The following is a 17,751-nucleotide window of genomic DNA, read 5'->3' as shown; positions in this document are numbered from 1 at the left end:
TGTGTCTTTCAAGGAATTGATTCATTTCATCTAGGTTATCAAATTTATGGATATAGAGTTGTTTATAATATTCCTTTATTATCCTTAATGTCCATGGATCAATAGTGATGGCCCCTCTCCATTTCTGATGTAATTCATTTGTGTCTTCTCCCTCTTAGTTAGCCTGGCTAGCAGTTTATCAATTTTATTGATTTTTTCAAAGAACTGGCTTTTGATTTTATTGATTTTTCTCTAGTGATTTTCTGTTTGCAATTTCATTGATTTCTGCTCTAATTTTTTTATTGTTTCTTCTCATCTACTTACTTCAGATTTAATTTGCTCTTCTTTTTCTAGTTTCCTAAGATAGAAGCTTATATTATTGATTTTAGATCTTTCTCTTATATGTGCATTCAATGCTATAAATTTTCCCTCTAATCCCTGCTTTCACTCATCCCAAAATATTGATAATTTGTGTTTTTATTCTCATTTAATTCAAAATCTTTTAAATTTCTCCCAGGACTTTTTTCTTTTTTCTTGAGGACAATTAGCTCTGAGCTAACATCCTCTGCCAATCCTCCTCTTTTTGCTAAGGAAGAGTGGCCCTGAGCTGATATCTGTGCCCACCTTCCTGTATTTTGTATGTGGGATGCCTGCCACAGCATGGCTTGATAAACGGTGCATAGGTCTGCACCTGGGATCTGAAGCCTTGAACCCTGGGCCACCAAAGTGGAGTGCACAAACTTAACTGCTGCACCACCAGGCCGGCCCCTTTCCAGGATTTTTTTGACCATGTGTTAATGTGTTGTTTGAAAGTATTTTGGAAATTTCCCAGTGTTTCTTTGTTACTGATTTCTACTTTAACTCCATTGTGGTCTGAAAGCATGCTTTTTATGATTTCTCTCTGTTAAGGTGTGGTTTATGGTCCAAAATGTGGTCTAAATGTTCCATGTGAGCTTGAGAAGAATGTGTATTCTGTAGTTGTGGGATTAAGTATTCTGTACATATCAATTAGATCCAATTAATGGAGAGTGCTGTTCAGTTCAGCTATGTCCTTGCCGATTTTATACTTGCTGGATTTGTGGATTACTGATAGAGGAGTTTTAGGGTCTCCAACTGTAATGGTGGATTTATGTATTTCAAGATTATGTAATGAGTATTCTTTTCCCCTGGTATACTGTGGAGAAAACAAGATTATTCCCTTTTTATGAGATTCACTTCTTAGATTTATTGTTGCAGGAAGCTAATACAGTATATACGTATGGTAATTGAATGGGGTAGTTCATAGGTTTCTTCTCAACTAAAAGACAGTGAATATATCTGAGTCATCTGCAAATATACTTAACAGGAAGATATTTTAATTATAGATTTATTCAAATCAAAACTTTGATAATGTGTTCTATTTTGAATTCATTCTGGATTTAAATCTTTTTTCCTCTATCAATTTTATTTTTCAGTTATCTAATTTATGATTTCTATATTTGCTCCTTTTATACCTCATTTATTAAAGTTCCATGAAGTGTTATTTTGAAGCAATAGTTTTAATTTAAGGCAAAAAAAGAGCAAAGTTTTAACATACTACACGTCTTATTTTATAATAAAGACTGTCATATATGATGAAATATAGAACAGAAGGTTATGTGACTTCAAGGATCCTGTTGTATGCCCTTTTTGTTAGCTTCAACAGCTAAGACTTAGATTTCCTTCTTGATTAATGTATTTTTGGATACCTAAGTAAGCATAAATTGCATTGATTAGATAATATTTTTGTTTCTACCCTATCTACCTTTACTAAGGAGTAGTAAGGAATAAGTAAGGAATAAAAATGGCACATTCACAGATATTTACCAGACTTTTGTTAGTCTGCAAGGCACTTGGGGGAAGGGAGGTTTTTGGTTTGTTTGTAGGGTAATCTCAGGGGGAAATACTGGAACATCCTGGAAGAAAGACTGTTAGAACAAAGTATTGTTCTTTATCTCTAGGAGACGATACATGTTCTTGTTCGTGAGATTCACAGCAACTATCAGTTTTCTGTATTTTCAGTTTTTGTTCTGTTCTGGTTGTTAGTGCCTTTGTAATAGAGATGGGTGGATTTAATCCTGCCTTTATGTTTATAATTCTGTGAAATAAATGCTTAGGAAAACACAGAGTGTGAGAGTCATTTGTCAAAGATTGAAAAGATAAAGAGTAGGACTTAATTCTGCAGAGGGTAGGTCGTAGCGCTAGGTGCCTGCAAATGGGATTTATCAGTACTGTGTGTGCAAACCACTTTATTCCTCAAGAAATGACTTTTTAGCCAGATAGTGAATACAACTTCAATTGGAAGATCTTGATTTCTTCAACTGTGTACCATTAATAATTGGCAGTGTGATGTAGGACATTTTCTAGAAATGTGTCCATTTTCTACTTAGGTTTAATCTTTTTGGTAAAGTAATAAATTCTGTGCATGGAGTATGATTTACTAAGGGGATAAAAATAATTTAAGACTAATTCCAGTTCCATCATATATACTAGGAATCTGTATCTCTTTATTCATGTATTTTGAGAGGAGAAAGTATATTTCTATATTCATTTGATTTCAAATCCTTTTTCTTTATTAATTCACAGACTCTTGACAGTTTATTTATCTTCATTCATCACAGCATGAGTAAATATTTAAAATAGGGTTAAGGAAGTGACAAGTTTATAAGTCCCAGAAAAGAGTACAGCTTTTTAAAAAAAAGTATGAATGAGAAAAGTTAGATTTGTGACATTAAATAAACTAGGACTTTACTTAAATGTTCTAAGTTTATACTTATGATAGCAGTTCATGGTTCCTTCACTGATAACTCCTACTCTCAGTGATGGTGATACAGTTAGATTATAACTGATCCTTTTTGTGAGCATGATTCAATTTCAGTTCCATCCAGGAAGTGTGTTTAATATGGTAAAAGAAGAAGCTTTAAGAAATAAGTGTAAGATCAGTGTTAAGTAGAGGGATAGAAGGAATGCAGAGGAGTGGATAAGTCATATAATTTGAAAATTCTTGGCTAGGAGACTCCTGATTAGACTGGATGCCATGGGAAAAAGAAAGAAAATTAAAACTGGCCATTAAATATTAGTGGAGATGTTTTTTTGCTGGCCACAGAAAAGCAAGGTTGTGATTTTTTGTTTTCACTACCTAATTTTTTGTTTTATCTTTATTGAAAATTCTGTTGCTCTTAATTCAGTGATCTTTAATGTTTTTATCTAGTACTGAAATTTGAAACTAATTTCAGAATAGTCATTCAAAGTGTACAAAGTAGTTGAGCTCTCAAAATGGAAGTATTTTAATATCAAAAATAAATAAGGAGACTCTTTAGGTATTATCGTTTAGTCCTTAGGGTAGTTGGTGAAAAATGATCAAGTAAAAGTAGTTTAATAATAGTAGCTCTCATTTACTATGTATTGGGCTCTATACTCAGTCTTTTATATGCATGTCATTTCCTCATTTTATTTACATAAAAACCCTATTTGGTATTAGAGTTACCTTGATGTTTACTGGTGACTCATTCATTTTAGTTGGCTGAACAAGAGCCTTAAAACCCAGCTTGGAAGACTGAACTCTTTATGGGCCCTTTGGTTTAACTGCATTTTGTGGTCAGAACCTCTGCATATAACTAATCGATCACAAGAGGAGTTTGTCATAGCTCAGGAGAATCAGCACGTATTTATGGCACCACCAGAGTTCGCTATGTTATGGTTACTGTTTTGGGAATTATGTCATGATCTGAAAAAGCTGTAGCTGTTGTGTCAACCTGAGGAAACTTGTCTGTTTTTGTGGGCTTTTTGTAGTGTTTATCTGTCATATATGGCTTTCAAATTTAGCAGTATGCAAAAGACTTGTCTAGGCAATTACAAAAGATAAAGAAATTCCCTTAGGAATTTGGAATGTAGGAAAGTCATTAAGTTTTAGTCACAACTGCTACAGTATCAATCATAAAGAAGTAATATAGAGAAGAGGCAAAAACTTTTTGAAAAAAGTCATTTAAAAAGGCTGAAGTAGATGTGCCTGAGAAGGTACTGTTGATTAGATATGCTTTTAAGAATCTAAATATCTACTTTCTAGAGCTAGTTTTTCTTAGTACCTTAGGTTTTAAAATGTACTTCATATCTTTTTCTTGCTTCTTCTCCTCCTTTTTTATGATACAGATCATATAGTATGAGTATGTTTGTCGCCTTTGCCTAGAAGAAATTCTTCCAACATTGCCATTAGGATATGATTGAGCTAAACTTTGATTTGGCATGGAGAATTGAAGTTAACCATTTTCTTTCTAACCTGCAAGGCATTCAGATTTTAGATGTTATATTTGTTGCTAGCAAAGCATGTGATGTTTTGTATAGTGTTTCCTTTATAAACAACTATAATTCTATTTACTCAATCAAATTCCGTCTCTCTGAAACAGTCCATAAAATAAATCTTAAATTGTGAGCTAGTTGGATGTAGTGGTTAAACTCATTCACGTGTATTTCACTGTAGTTTCATACATATAAATCTCTTCGATTTTCAGCATGGAGTGGGGAAAGAAATTCTGATTACGCTTCTCTTGCCCCATTTAAATTTCTCCAATTTTTTTGTTTGTTTGTTTTGTTTTGGCTATCTTTCTCAACTGTCAGTGGAATTATTGTCTTCCTGTCTCCATATTCAGGTAGTGTCAGTGGCTGAGTATCACCGCAGGATCGATGCTCTAAATACTGAAGAACTGCGCACACTCTGCAGACGTCTCCAGGTGCCCCCTTCAGTAGTTTAAACCCCTCCAGAGACTGAATACTCCCTGTTTTTAGTGTCATTCCTCAGGGCAAATCTCATTTTTGAAGGATTTGTTTTGACTGTAGCACTAAAATAATCCATCAGAAAATTCCTTTTTGTGTTAAAGAGTACAGTGTTGCCTTGAAGAGCTGTAGGATTATCTTTTCTGTCTTCTTTTCATTTGAAAAATATTCAGAGGAATTTTCTGTGACTTTAGAACTGTCCTCAGTAGTGTGTGTTTTCTTAGAGTGATGAGGAGTTTTCCTTTAATTTATATTGGAAGAAGGTCATTAGGTTTGAGATCGAATCTTTACTAAACAGAATCTAAAGATGTGGTACTATGGGAAAATTTTTTGAATAGCAAGGCATAAATATTTTCTCTTCTTTAAGGGTATTTCAGTTTAATCATCCTCACCTCAAGTGTCTTAATGAGATAAATTGTTTTTGTTGTTGAGATATTCCTGGTTTGTATTAGCAATACTTTGGAATAGTATAAGTTAGGCACCAGAACTAGATAAATTATTTAAATTTCTGTAAAATAATCTTTGTGATCTTTTAGAAACAAGAAAGAGATACAATTGAATTTATTTTTCAGTTTTGTGTATTATTGTGTGTTTTCCTTTTCTTAATGAGATATGCTTTCATGGCTTTGCTAGAACTACTGAATTTTTTTCTTTTCTTTTAATGCTTCTCGTGCTGCCTTGGACTTTTTTTTAACCTTTCACATCATCAAAATAAGGGTAAAACATGATGATGATGTGAAAAAATTAAAATAATTTAGCTTCTCATCAAAAAACAATACAGTTCTAGAACATGTATTGGTTGAAAATATGTGCTGTTTAGGTTTGGTAAGAAATCTGTTAAAGGAACAAACTAATTTAACAAGATTTATTCCTGCATGGAATCACAGTCGCCGAGCATTGCTGCATTTTAGTTATCTGCTCCGATAGAATTCTATTTTCTGATTTAAAAGTTTAATCAATAATGGTTGTGTTTCATATTTTTTATTTTCTAATGTTAATTGTTTTATATATTAAAATAAAATTAAAATGAGAAAGTGCCAACAGAATAGACTGTATTGGAGTTTATTTTGAGTTAATCAGTATTTTTATAATTTTAAGAATATCAGTGAGATCATTTCCATCAAGCAAAAGCATATATTCTTTTTAATGCATCAAATTGATTTAATTTAAAAAATAGTTTTGTGAACAAATTTAACTTTTAAATTTATTGTTTGGTCCAACTAGATAAAAAAAGTGTTTAGAAAGTAAAGATAATGAAGATTTTTTAAAAGTAATGGTAAATTTTTCAATGAAGCAAGTAAATCCACATGCACACATGCACACCCAAATGAAAATTTATACTTATTGTATATTCTTTAAATTAAAATTTTGACACCCAGGAAGCTTTCTTAGTTATTTTTGGAAAATTTTATGTTTACCATGAAAAACAAATTCCACATATTTTAAATAGCACAATAAAAAGCAAACTAGCTGTCTCACTTTTGCCCTTCGACAGCAAAATTAAAGTTTGCATGCAACTATCTTCTTTTACACAGAAGTAAGGGGGTTTATCATTTATTGCCTGTCCCACCTCATGTTGTAGATGAGAAAAATGTCTGCTTATAGTTAAAAGTCTTTTTCTGCACTGGATATATCATTGTTAGATGGAGCATCTTTTCCCTTCTAAAATCCTAAATTAAAGTTTTAGGCACCTTTTCTAAGGAATGAAGTTTGATTTCTCTCAAAAGGCTGAAATTTTTGAAAGCATGTTGCAATTTTATGTTAATATACTGCTGCTGTTTTACTTCCTTAGATTACTACAAGGGAAGACATAAATTCAAAGCAGCTTGCTCCAGTGAAAGCAGACCTGGAGTCTGAATCTTTTCGACCAAACCTAAGTGATCCTAGTGAACTCTTACTGCCAGATCAAATTGAAAAGGTATGACATACCCACGTGTGTGCATTTCAGAGCATGTGCTCATGAGAGTAAAACAACCTCTTCAGTTGTTTTGAAAACTAAAGAAGCAGGGTTACTGCTACTACTCTTCCTCTCCCATTAAGAAAAAGTAAAAAAATTATAGCAGCTAGTATAATAGAGGATATTGGGAGATTTGGGTAAGCAGAATATTAAAATAAATAAGAGCAATTTAGATGCAACACTACAATAGCCAATATTTAATTTCTTATTGTGTGCCGGTTACTTGCTTAATGTGAATTATCTCATATAACTGTTACAACACCTGTAGGAGCTGGATACTCTTATTGTGTGCATTTTATTAGCAAAGAAACTTGGGCATAGAGAGGTTAAGTAACTTGTTCAAAGTCAAACAGCTATACAGTTTTGAAGCTTGATTTCTAATTCTGGTAGTCTGAATCTAGAGCCCATTGTTTGCGAGGTTATTAATAATTAAGCTAACAGTCCATTCAATATTTTTGTTAATTCAATACAGAGAGCACAAACAATAAGTAGTCCATGTTTCTTATCTCTGTTCTAATCTGTTTCTTGCTTGGCATGATTCTTTCTTTTCCTAGTGGATAATTAATACTTCATGCTGAGAAATGTACAGTTATTCTTCAGACATCTCAGTATCTTTGAGAATGATAAGTAATTTCTACTGTTATTTTTGTAGCCTTCATTTTGTAGCATTTCATTAAATTCCAATTGGCAATAGTACCCTACAAATTGACAATAAGCTATCAAGTAAATGTTAACATTTTATTTTTTCAAGCTTACCAAGCATCTTCCACCAAGGACAATTGGCTATCCATGGACCCTTGTTTATGGGACTGGGAAGCATGGCACAAGCTTGAAGACCCTTTATCGAACAATGACAGGTTTAGACACCCCAGTGCTGATGGTGATTAAAGACAGTGATGGGCAGGTATGAAAAGTAACTATGTAGACAGTTTACCCTTTAAGAGATTGCAGTAACTTTTAGCATATTCTTTTGATGAAAATTATTTTCATTAGTACATTTTAAGTCTAACTGATAATTATTGAATACTTTTAATATGCAAAGCAATGCTGAGTGCTACAGAAGGTAGATATGAGCATGAATAATTAGAGTTCCAGCCTTCAAAGGGATGATAGTCTGGTAGAAAAGAACATTTAAATATACCAGTGTCTCTAATGCCAAGTACAATATGCCACGTGTGCTAACAACCTAGAAGAAGCCAAAAGGCTGTTTAGATTAAGAGTTGTTCACATCTTTTTTGGGGAGAAAAGAATGAGATTCACAGCAAGGATGGAAATTGACAGTCTTGAAGCATAAGTAAAGTTTTGAAATTTGAAGATAATTGTGTGAGGATGATACCAAGAATAAAACCACAGATAAGCAAGAGAGACATTGGTTTGTTCCTGAAACAGCAAGTTTAAGTCAATTACCAGCACTGGAGAGTAATGAGAGGGTGAAATAGCAATATTAATTTATAAAACAAAACAAGACACTACTACTGCAACACCTTTCGCATGCTTATTATGCACACGTGACTAATCACTTTATCTGCATTATTTTATTTAATCATCAAAGCCCTGTGAGGTTGATACTTTAATCATCTCTGTTTTAAAGGTGAGTTACCTATGACTTAAGAGTTTCATCAACTTTCCCAATGTTATACAACCAATAAAAAGTATTTGCAGCAATGAAAATGAATGAACTACTGCTATGTGCGATGGCATAGATAAGTGTCACAAGCATAATTTGAGTGAAAAATGAGATACTAAAGAGTAACTTTCTTATGATTCCTTTTATAGCAAGTTCGCAAATGGGCAAAACAAACCTATGGTATTGTCAGGCCAGTGGCTTCCTTTGGGAAAGTGGGGGTGGTGGTGCAGAGGAGGCTCAAAGAGAGCTTGTGAAAGGAGTGCTGGTAATGTTCTGTTTCTTGGTCTAAATGAAGGGATAAATGGGACTTGACTTTGTGATAATTCCAAATTGAACTTGTACATTTATATTTTATATATATATACCTTTCAATAAGAAAGTCTATTTTAAAAATTGACTGTAAAAATAGAATGTTAGGAGAGACAGTTAACTGTAGAGATCATCTGTCAGACTCTCTACATTCCCATTTTATGATGTGGAAACGGACCCAGAGCACTGAAATGACTTGTCCAGGTCTCTTATTCAATCGTTCTTCTTTTAGGGTATCCACTGTGTGTCTTGAACTGTGTACGGTCATGGCATTATAGGACCAAACAATTCAGATCCAAGGCCGACCATCATGGAGTTTACTATCTATTTTATATTCTTTTTCTTTTTCTTTTTCGGAGTTTACTGTCTAAGAAAAAGATAGCATACCTTTTTAGTATAGTCATGTGTTGTTTAACTACAGGGATACGTTCTGAGAAATCTTTTGCTAAGTGATTTCGTCATTGTGTGAACATCATAGAGTGTACTGACACAAACCTAGATGGTATAACTTACTGCACACCTAGGCTGCATGGTATTAATCTCATGGGACCACTGTTGTATATGCTATTCATCACTGACCAAAAAGTTGCATGCGTCACCTTACCATAGTAGTGTACCTACACTGAAGGGATTTTGCTTCCCTAAGTGCTACAATCCCATAGCAGCATGTTATCCTTATTGTACATACGTTGTGCACATAAATCCTGCTGAAATGTGTGAGCCACTTTTTAAGATTGTTTGTTATAATAAGCATCTTTGTAGATTAAACCTAGGAAAAAACTGTTTTTTCCCTATTGAGTAATTGATATGATTTGTACTTGACAGTAATGTGAATAATATAGAAACTCATCATGTTTCCCTTTTTAAGTACAAGTAGATAAAACTATACTAGATTTCTATCTTTTTGCATTTTACTTGAACATATAATGGAATAATGCTTACTGAAACAAACTAATAGTCGTGTCATTGAACATGCCTTTTTTTATTCTTAGGTTTTTGGTGCATTAGCATCTGAGCCATTTAAAGTGAGTGATGGTTTTTATGGTACTGGAGAGACCTTTGTCTTTACATTCTGTCCAGAGTTTGAGGTAAGGACAGTTATTCCAGTATTCAGTTTATAAAGAGATGGCATAATGAAAAGAACATGCACTTTGGAGTCATGCACACTTGCATTTGACTCTCTCTCTTTAGCACTTTTCTGACCATTCTGAGCTTCCACTTTCCTGTGGATAGAATGGGGATCATAACATGTAACAAAGTTGTTTAAAAATTAAATGAGAATCATAGATGTGCAATACTGGCATGGTGCCAGACTCACATCATGGACTCAATAAGGAGTATATGTTATTACTCCTATTCTGTTTATGAATTCTCATTGTGAAATTCCTACAAACTTTTAATGACTAAATAAGTTTAATGAAATAAGTATGTCTTGAAAACTTAAAAAATAAATTAAAGTTTAAATGAGAAGTGATTACCAGATTTCTTTTTCTTTATTGTGGCTTAACTAACTTGAATTGAATACATTCTAATGCGAGTAAGATCTAAAATGTAAAGATACACGTGAATTTTAGTGAATGTTTGACTTTGTTTAAAACATTGAGTGCAGTCCCACCATCTCAGGTACATTAAGGTTCAGCATGTCAAACCATTCATAAGAGATGAAGTTATAATCTTGAAAAATGGAATCAACAGAATTGGTTAAAAAAAGAGAGAATGATCTTTAGGAACATTTTCTATAATGAACAAAATAGAAAGGATTTGATAACACTAAAGAAGCTCTCTTAACAAACTTGGCTTAACTGGCTCACCAGGTTAACCAATGCTTTTCATTCCCTCTGTAAAATATATCAACTGATGCCTGTACAGCTAACTGGAAGCTTGTTACAATTTTTTTAAGCTTCAGTTGTACTTATTCTCAAACTTTTTTATGCTGTTTCTACCTGATAGCTATAATGGTGTAATGAATCAAATGTTCTGTAACTATGAAAAAGTGTGTGTTAAAGTTTATTTTACTGAAATGAAGTGAATACTTTGAGAAAACTTGATAAAGGTAAGTGCTAGAAATTGCAGTTGTATTAGGTTTAGGTAAAACTCCCATGAAAGGTTAGAAAAAAAGTATTTAAAAATATTAGTATCTAGAAGTTTTGCCCTCAGATTTCTCAAGTATTTTTATGTTCCTGCTGCTCTTTAAAGAAATTGAAACTGGAAATCATAAACCTGTTATGGACTTATATAAGAATGATGATAGGCAAATCCATACCCAAAGAAAAGACTTGGCCCCATAGCAAAATCTTAAAATATTATCAAATTAATGTACATTTATGTTTCATGTTAAAAGTTAATGGTGTCTTTTTAACTGATTTTTTACGTTCTTCAGCTTCTTTCATTAACCATCCAACTCTTGTTATCTATATAGTCAGAACAGAGAAGTATGTATGAAGAGATGATAAGATTTGAGGAATTGGAATTGAAGCTTATGTTGCAGTAGAGCATGTGCTGCTTTCACGTTTAGTCATACAAGCGCTAAAACCCAAAGCACCAGACTCTTCTGCCCAAACTTTTTCTGTTCTTGTTGTTATTCTTCTTACTATCAATTTAGGCTTTGTTAACTGTTTGGGGTTTAGGAATACTAACTCTGTATATTGACCACTTTCATTTACACATTTAAAGATTTTGTTCATTTACGTAGGTCTTTAAGTGGACAGGAGATAATATGTTTTTTATCAAAGGAGACATGGATTCACTAGCTTTTGGTGGTGGAGGGTAAGTCTCTTGAACATTTTACCATGAGAATTTTAAAGAAATTTAAAGAGTTCATTTGTGTTATTTATAAAATCAGTTATCTTTGGAAAGTCTTGACAATAGAATCCTAATTTGTGTGTTATCACTAAGAAAATATAATATATTTGCAAAAAGATGCTTAAGTTTAGTTATTTGAAACTATTGGCAGAATATTTGTTTTACTCATTTTAAACTGCTCTTTACTTGATTCCCTTTTGATTAAAACTCATCCTTTTCTTTAGAGTACAGTGACTTGTTGGTATTTGAAAGAGAAATATACTAATACCTTAGAACTTCTCTAATTTTGAAAAACCATGGTGGTATGTTATTTCTCCCAATGTATGAAAAAAGTCCAGTTTTTTTTCATGACACTCTACGCAGGAGACTATTTGGGTTGATATTTTAGACAATACTAGAAATTTGTTTTCCTGCAAAAAATTTTAGTGACCTCCCAAGTTTTCAGGGTTTATTTTCTTGTTTATTTTGTGTTTAACAGTATGAGTTAATAATTTGATTTGATTCTTTTGGCAAAGCAAGCACTATGAGAAACTTTCTTATTCTTATTTGTTTCTTATATCTCAACTTCATTTAGTCTTTATGGTGTTTGGAGGTAGTTTGTTCTCCTGTCTCCAAGCCTAGACTTCTCAAATAGTGCTTAGCAAACATCAATTCCTTCCTTTGTTATTTCTCTTTATCCTTCAGGGTCAGACATAAAGTATGCTAAATAATTCCCAAACCTATAAAAGCGTTATTTGTTTCCCACAGTTGAGAATATATAATAATAATTCATTCAGGCCACAGAATCATGTTAGCCTGTAAGAATATTCATCATCCTGAGTGACTCTAACAAATTCTCTTACAACTTCTCTGTAGATAGGTGTTTGGAGTCGTGATCAGTGATTAAAAAATAACCATGGTTATTATAGCCTTCTCTGAAGGACATAACCAGGTAACTAAAAACCATGTTATTTTTGGTTGTTGGAATCAGCACATAATGTTTATTTGTTCCAATTACACTTCTTTTTTGTGGTGAGGAAGAAGCAGTCATTCATCCCTACTCCAAATGATAGTCTTACATGTGATTACCTTAGCTCTCCAGGCAGGCCTCACACCAAAGTGGCTTATAATTTCAAGCTGTTTTGGGTGACTTGAGTCTTTGAAAATAACATATACAATATCATTAGATGTCTTCTGGAGCTTGATTTTGATTCTACCTGATTCCAGCAAGCTAAACTAACCATTGGGTCATTTGATAATAAGACAAGTTCAGTCTTTGAGAGAGGAGAGTACAGGCTGAAAAACAGGAGCTACAGGGACTTCATATTCCAGGATTCCAAACAGGAGCCCCAAAGAAATCAAAATCGTGATACGATGGACTGAATGTAGGCTTTGGCATCAGACTTGATTCAGATTCCAGCTTCAATATATATTGTGGCACCTTGAGCAAACTCAAGTCTAAAGTTTTCTCAGCTGTGACTTGGAGATTGAATCCTTAACATTAACCCACATTTTATTTTAGATCATAATGGATTTTTCATGCCTTTGAGAAATTCATGTCAAATGTATTAAAACCATACAGCAAAGAGAAACCCATAAATCAGAGAAAGCATTAACAGGGAGTAGTGCCTATCTCAAAAGCTAATTCTATGTGAAGTTCATTTTATAGGATTCATTTTATTCCTCGGTCTGTATATTAAGTGATTTTTTAATGAGATATGAACAAGACAAAATCCTTGTGCCAGTGTGGAAAGAAGTGGGGAAGGGTTTGGAAAAATTAATGATTTTAGAGTTGTTGGATTTGAAATGTCTCATTCAAATTATTATTTCACAACCTCTGCAATTATTATTTTACAATTTGCGACATAAGTACTTAGAGATTATTGTTAAAACTGTTTTCTTTTATGTATTGCAGAGGAGAATTTGCCCTTTGGCTTGATGGAGATCTCTACCATGGAAGAAGCCATTCTTGTAAAACATTTGGGAATCGTACACTTTCTAAGAAGGAAGACTTCTTTATCCAAGACATTGAAATCTGGGCTTTTGAATAAATAGAATGCTGTCTTAGCAGGATAATGGCCCAAACCTGACATGGACAAGCATTGTTTGGAAAGTTCAAGAAGCAATACAATGTAACATGTCATTCGTGCTTTAAAATTAGTTGGTATCAGCATTTATTACAGCTATAATTTTGGAATTTATTTTTAAAATCATGTTTCTGTCCCAGAGTTCTTTAGGTTTAGACCACGGCATAGGTCCATGGAGTATAACAGCTTGAGTTTTGTCAGAATATTGGCAGCATTTTGATCATAGTGACCACCTCATCTACAATCCATGTTATCTCAAGTCTCCTAATAGGATGGTGCTCTTTTGTTGAACCTATTTTGGTTTATTATTTTTAAAACTATATTGATTGTTTTACTAGAGCAGTCTAATTGGGGCATTGAGGGAACGAAGACTAGATACTACTGTATATGTGAGGTTGGCGCAGGTGACCTTTGGATGTGCTCTACTTATTCTTATGAAGGAAAAAAATACATGCCAAAATAATGTATACTTTGTAGACTACTGAGTTCTAGTTTTAATTCATGCTACAACATTCTCTTTATTAATTTTTCAGGTATTCTTAATTTCATTTTAATAAAAATGAAACTTGAGAATTCTGGTTGTAATAGACCACACCACACATGATCTACAGGTTTGGGCAAATGTTTTATCATTGAATTATCTGGTGAAGAGTTATAAAATGACACAGGAGAATGAGAACTTGATGATTCTACTGAATTTAATATGTCAAGCAAGAAAATATACTATTTACATATTTGTAGCTTAGCAGGGCATTATCATAAGTATAAAAACTATGAAACAGATGCATATTTCTTCAACATATTGTGTCAGGTAACCTGTTTTATAGTTCTGTTGTTTTAGCCTTGTTACACACCAACTCCCAAAATATAGGTTCCTCTTCAAAAGGAAAAAAACTTGTGATTTTTTCTGAGTGGTATGTGTTATTAATTACCGTTAGCATTTGCTGTTATAAAAGGGCAGTGATTATAGTAGACAATATTGTAACTCAGTAGACTTGTTGCATATGCAAACTTACTGTCAAGTGACCTCAACAACAAAAAAAAGAAAAGCTAGAATATACTAGTAGTTCTTATCCTCTTTTGTAGGAAACCAATAATAAGCCATTGTGGCAATAATCCATCAATTTCAAAGCTTCATGTTATGCACACACAAAAAATCCTGCTGTTATACATGTGACAGTGACCTTGTGCTGAAATTTCAGCTATTCCAGATAAACATTGTATATTATCTTGTAAATTAATGTTTAAAGGTAGTTTTGTTCTTATAGAAAGTGTTGATCGCCAGGTTGCTTATAGCACTTTAAATTATTCTAAAAATGAATTATAAGCCAAATATGTTGGCTAAAGTAGTTTTAGTTGTATAGCACTTGAATATATTTAGACCTTTTGAAAGTTTAGATAATTATCTAAAGAAAGCATAATATTAATGGAAAAGAAAATCTGATGTTCTATTTAATATGCTATTGCTGAATATGAATAGAAATGCAGGGCATCACTTCCTTGTCTATGTAAAGCTCTCTCATTATAAGTTAGTAACAGTATATAGATTAAATGTTTACAATATAAGGAATTGTAAATAAACATATCAGTTTTCCCCCGCCTCTGGTCTTCCACAGCAGTATTATTGTCTTTGTGGAGTTGACTAATCATAAAAAAAAAAAAAAAAAAAAAAATCCTGTATTGGATTTGAATTACAATAAAGTTATAGTTGTGTATACCAAATAAAATTAAATACATAAATACAAATTTGAGTTTGGACTTATTGAATAATCAAGTTGTTTTCATATCTAAGAAGTCTTTGATCAAGCATACTATTATTTTTTATCTGTAAAAATGCTTCTAGTAGCCTTGGCAGTGGTGGTGGTGATGGTGGTGGTGGTAAGAGTGATAATAGTGATGGAAGGATGCATTCACATTGAGGGAGGTACCACAGTCTAAAAAATGGGGAGGCCAGCCGTGGTACCCTAGTGGTTAAATTTTGGCATGCTCTGCTTCAGTGGCCCGGATTTGGTTCCTGAGCATGGGCTCACTCATCAGTGGCCATGCTGTGGTGTTGGCTCACGTACGAAATAAAGGAAGATTGGCAACAGATGTTAGCTCAGAGCAAATCTTCCTCAGCAAAAAAAGAAAAAAAATGGGGAAGTGAGAGGGTACTTGACATGTGGAGAAGTGCAAGTCATTTGATACTTTTAAATTAGGTTCTTTTTTCATGGGGAGTGCATAGCAAGGTAAGACTAATGTTATGAAGAGCTTTGTTGTATGCAATGCCAAGAAATTTAGATTTGTTTTATCTCTTAGGAGCAATTAAGAAAACTTGAGTGGAAGAATGTCATGATCACATATGCACTTTAGGAAGATCTCTGTGAAAAATAGATTGGTAGAGAGAAAAACTAGAGACAAGGAGATCAATAAGTCTTTTGTAAAGTCCAGTGAAAAAATGCTGAGGCCTGAATAAGAGGAGTAGCAATGGTGATAGGAAGGAGGCATGGGTTTAAAAGAGATTTAGGAATTAGGAATAACAGAGCTTGATTATTAATTGGATGTCAGAAAGAGTTAAGGATAGCTCTCAGTTAAGGATACTTAGGAACTGAGCGTATTATTCATCAAGATGCATGATGTACAAAGAGAGAAACAAGTAGCAGATGGAGAAATTAAGTTAGTTATGGACCTTATTATAGTATGATGTGAGAAATTGGAGAATAGATTGTTGTGGGGGGCATTTAATATTCTCTTCTGATAAAAAGATGTTTAAATCAGTAGCATACAGTTAGAAATTGAAGCCATAACCTTTGAATGAAATGCCCTTTGAGATTATAGACTGATTAGAAAGAGAGGATTTTTGACATAAATTTTGGGGGTATAGTATTATTAAGTGACAGGAAGAAGAAAAGGCTCTAAGCTTCCATCTCAAGAAGTAGAAGAAGAACAGTGAATTAAACTTAATGAAAACAGAAGGCAGGACAAAATAAAGATATGAGCAGAAATCAATAAAATTTAAAAGTATACCAAACAGAAAATCTGAGAATAATAAAATTGTAAACCTCTAGCGAGATCAAGAAAAATAAAGTCAAATTACCATTGTTAAGAATGTAAAAGTAGACATCATACAGAGCCTGTAGACCTTAGAGATGGGATATTGGAAGAATTTGCATCAATAAACTTGACAATGTAAGTTAAATGTAAAAAAACGTTTTGGAAGACAAAATTTATTAAACCTGACTCAAGAATATAGACAATTTTTTTGTTGCAGAAATTGAATCTGTTAATTTAAAAAAAAAAAAAAGCTTCCCACAAGAATCTCAGGCCCTTATGGTTCCACTGACTAATTTTTTTAAGTAAAATTTAAAAATTTAATTTTTAAAAATTTTTTAAGGAAGAAAGTATCAGTCTTAGATGAACTCTTCCAGGGTACTGAGAAAAGGGAAAACTTCTGATACTACTTTTTGAGGCTAGCATGACCTTGATACGAAATCTTTACAAAAAATAAAATTACAGAACAGTCTCTTATGAACATAGATACAAAATTTCTACCTAAAATAATCACAAATCAAATTCAGCAATATATAAAAGAGTAATATAACCAAATAGGATTTATTTCAGGAAAGAGTAAACATTTTTAAATTGATGCCATTTACCACGCTTACAGAAAAAAGGAAAAATTTCATGATCATCTCTATAGAAGCAAAAGAAGCATTTAATTTCAATGCCTGTTTATGATTAAAACTCTTAGCAAACTAGGAAGGAAGGAATCTTCCTTATTCTGACAAAATTATTCTTAAAAAATGTACAGGAAGCATCATCTTTACTGGCAAATTATTGCAAGTTTTCTCCCAGAGATAGGAAACCTGACAATGATAACTGCTCTTATCATTTTTATTCAGCCTTGTTCTGGAAGTTCCAACCACTGCAATAAAGCAAGAAAAAGAAAATCATAAGGATTGGGATGGGAGAACATTAAGTGTCATTTGTGTATGATATGATTGTGAACGTAGAAAATTACAAAATGATCTAACTGTTGGAGTTAGTTGATTTAGCAAGGTCACTAAATACGAGTTCAATATAAAAAAAATAAAAACTTTTCAATTTTATGTACAACCAACAATTAGAAAATGAAGCTTAAAATATTACCATTTGTAATACCATTGAAAATATCAGATTTACAACAAAAAGAAAAAGACCTAAGTAGGAAGGATATACCATATTCATGATTGGAAAACAATATT

At 32.8% G+C, this 17,751-nt stretch overlaps 1 protein-coding gene across 8 annotated transcripts in view; it reads left to right on the top strand.

Moving 5' to 3' along the window:
* Positions 1 to 15,268, top strand: part of OXR1 (oxidation resistance 1) — a 449,619-nt gene extending 434,351 nt beyond the window's left edge. For 5 of the 8 annotated variants that reach the window (XM_046642001.1, XM_046642006.1, XM_046642008.1 and 2 more), the window contains 6 exons: positions 4,644 to 4,724; positions 6,560 to 6,685; positions 7,476 to 7,628; positions 9,653 to 9,748; positions 11,353 to 11,426; positions 13,357 to 15,268. In XM_046642001.1, coding sequence (XP_046497957.1) covers positions 4,644 to 4,724; positions 6,560 to 6,685; positions 7,476 to 7,628; positions 9,653 to 9,748; positions 11,353 to 11,426; positions 13,357 to 13,492 — 666 coding nt within the window. In that variant the 3' untranslated portion in view covers positions 13,493 to 15,268. The remainder of the gene's footprint in view (positions 1 to 4,643; positions 4,725 to 6,559; positions 6,686 to 7,475; positions 7,629 to 9,652; positions 9,749 to 11,352; positions 11,427 to 13,356) is intronic. The other 3 variants (XM_046642004.1, XM_046642005.1, XM_046642007.1) reach the window with 2 other exon arrangements.
* The last annotated feature ends 2,483 nt before the right edge of the window (positions 15,269 to 17,751 follow it).

The sequence above is a fragment of the Equus quagga genome, chromosome 16, assembly GCF_021613505.1.
Source record: "Equus quagga isolate Etosha38 chromosome 16, UCLA_HA_Equagga_1.0, whole genome shotgun sequence".
In the NCBI taxonomy this organism is placed as follows: Eukaryota; Metazoa; Chordata; class Mammalia; order Perissodactyla; family Equidae; genus Equus; species Equus quagga.
This window is presented reverse-complemented; position numbering and strand designations above follow the sequence as displayed.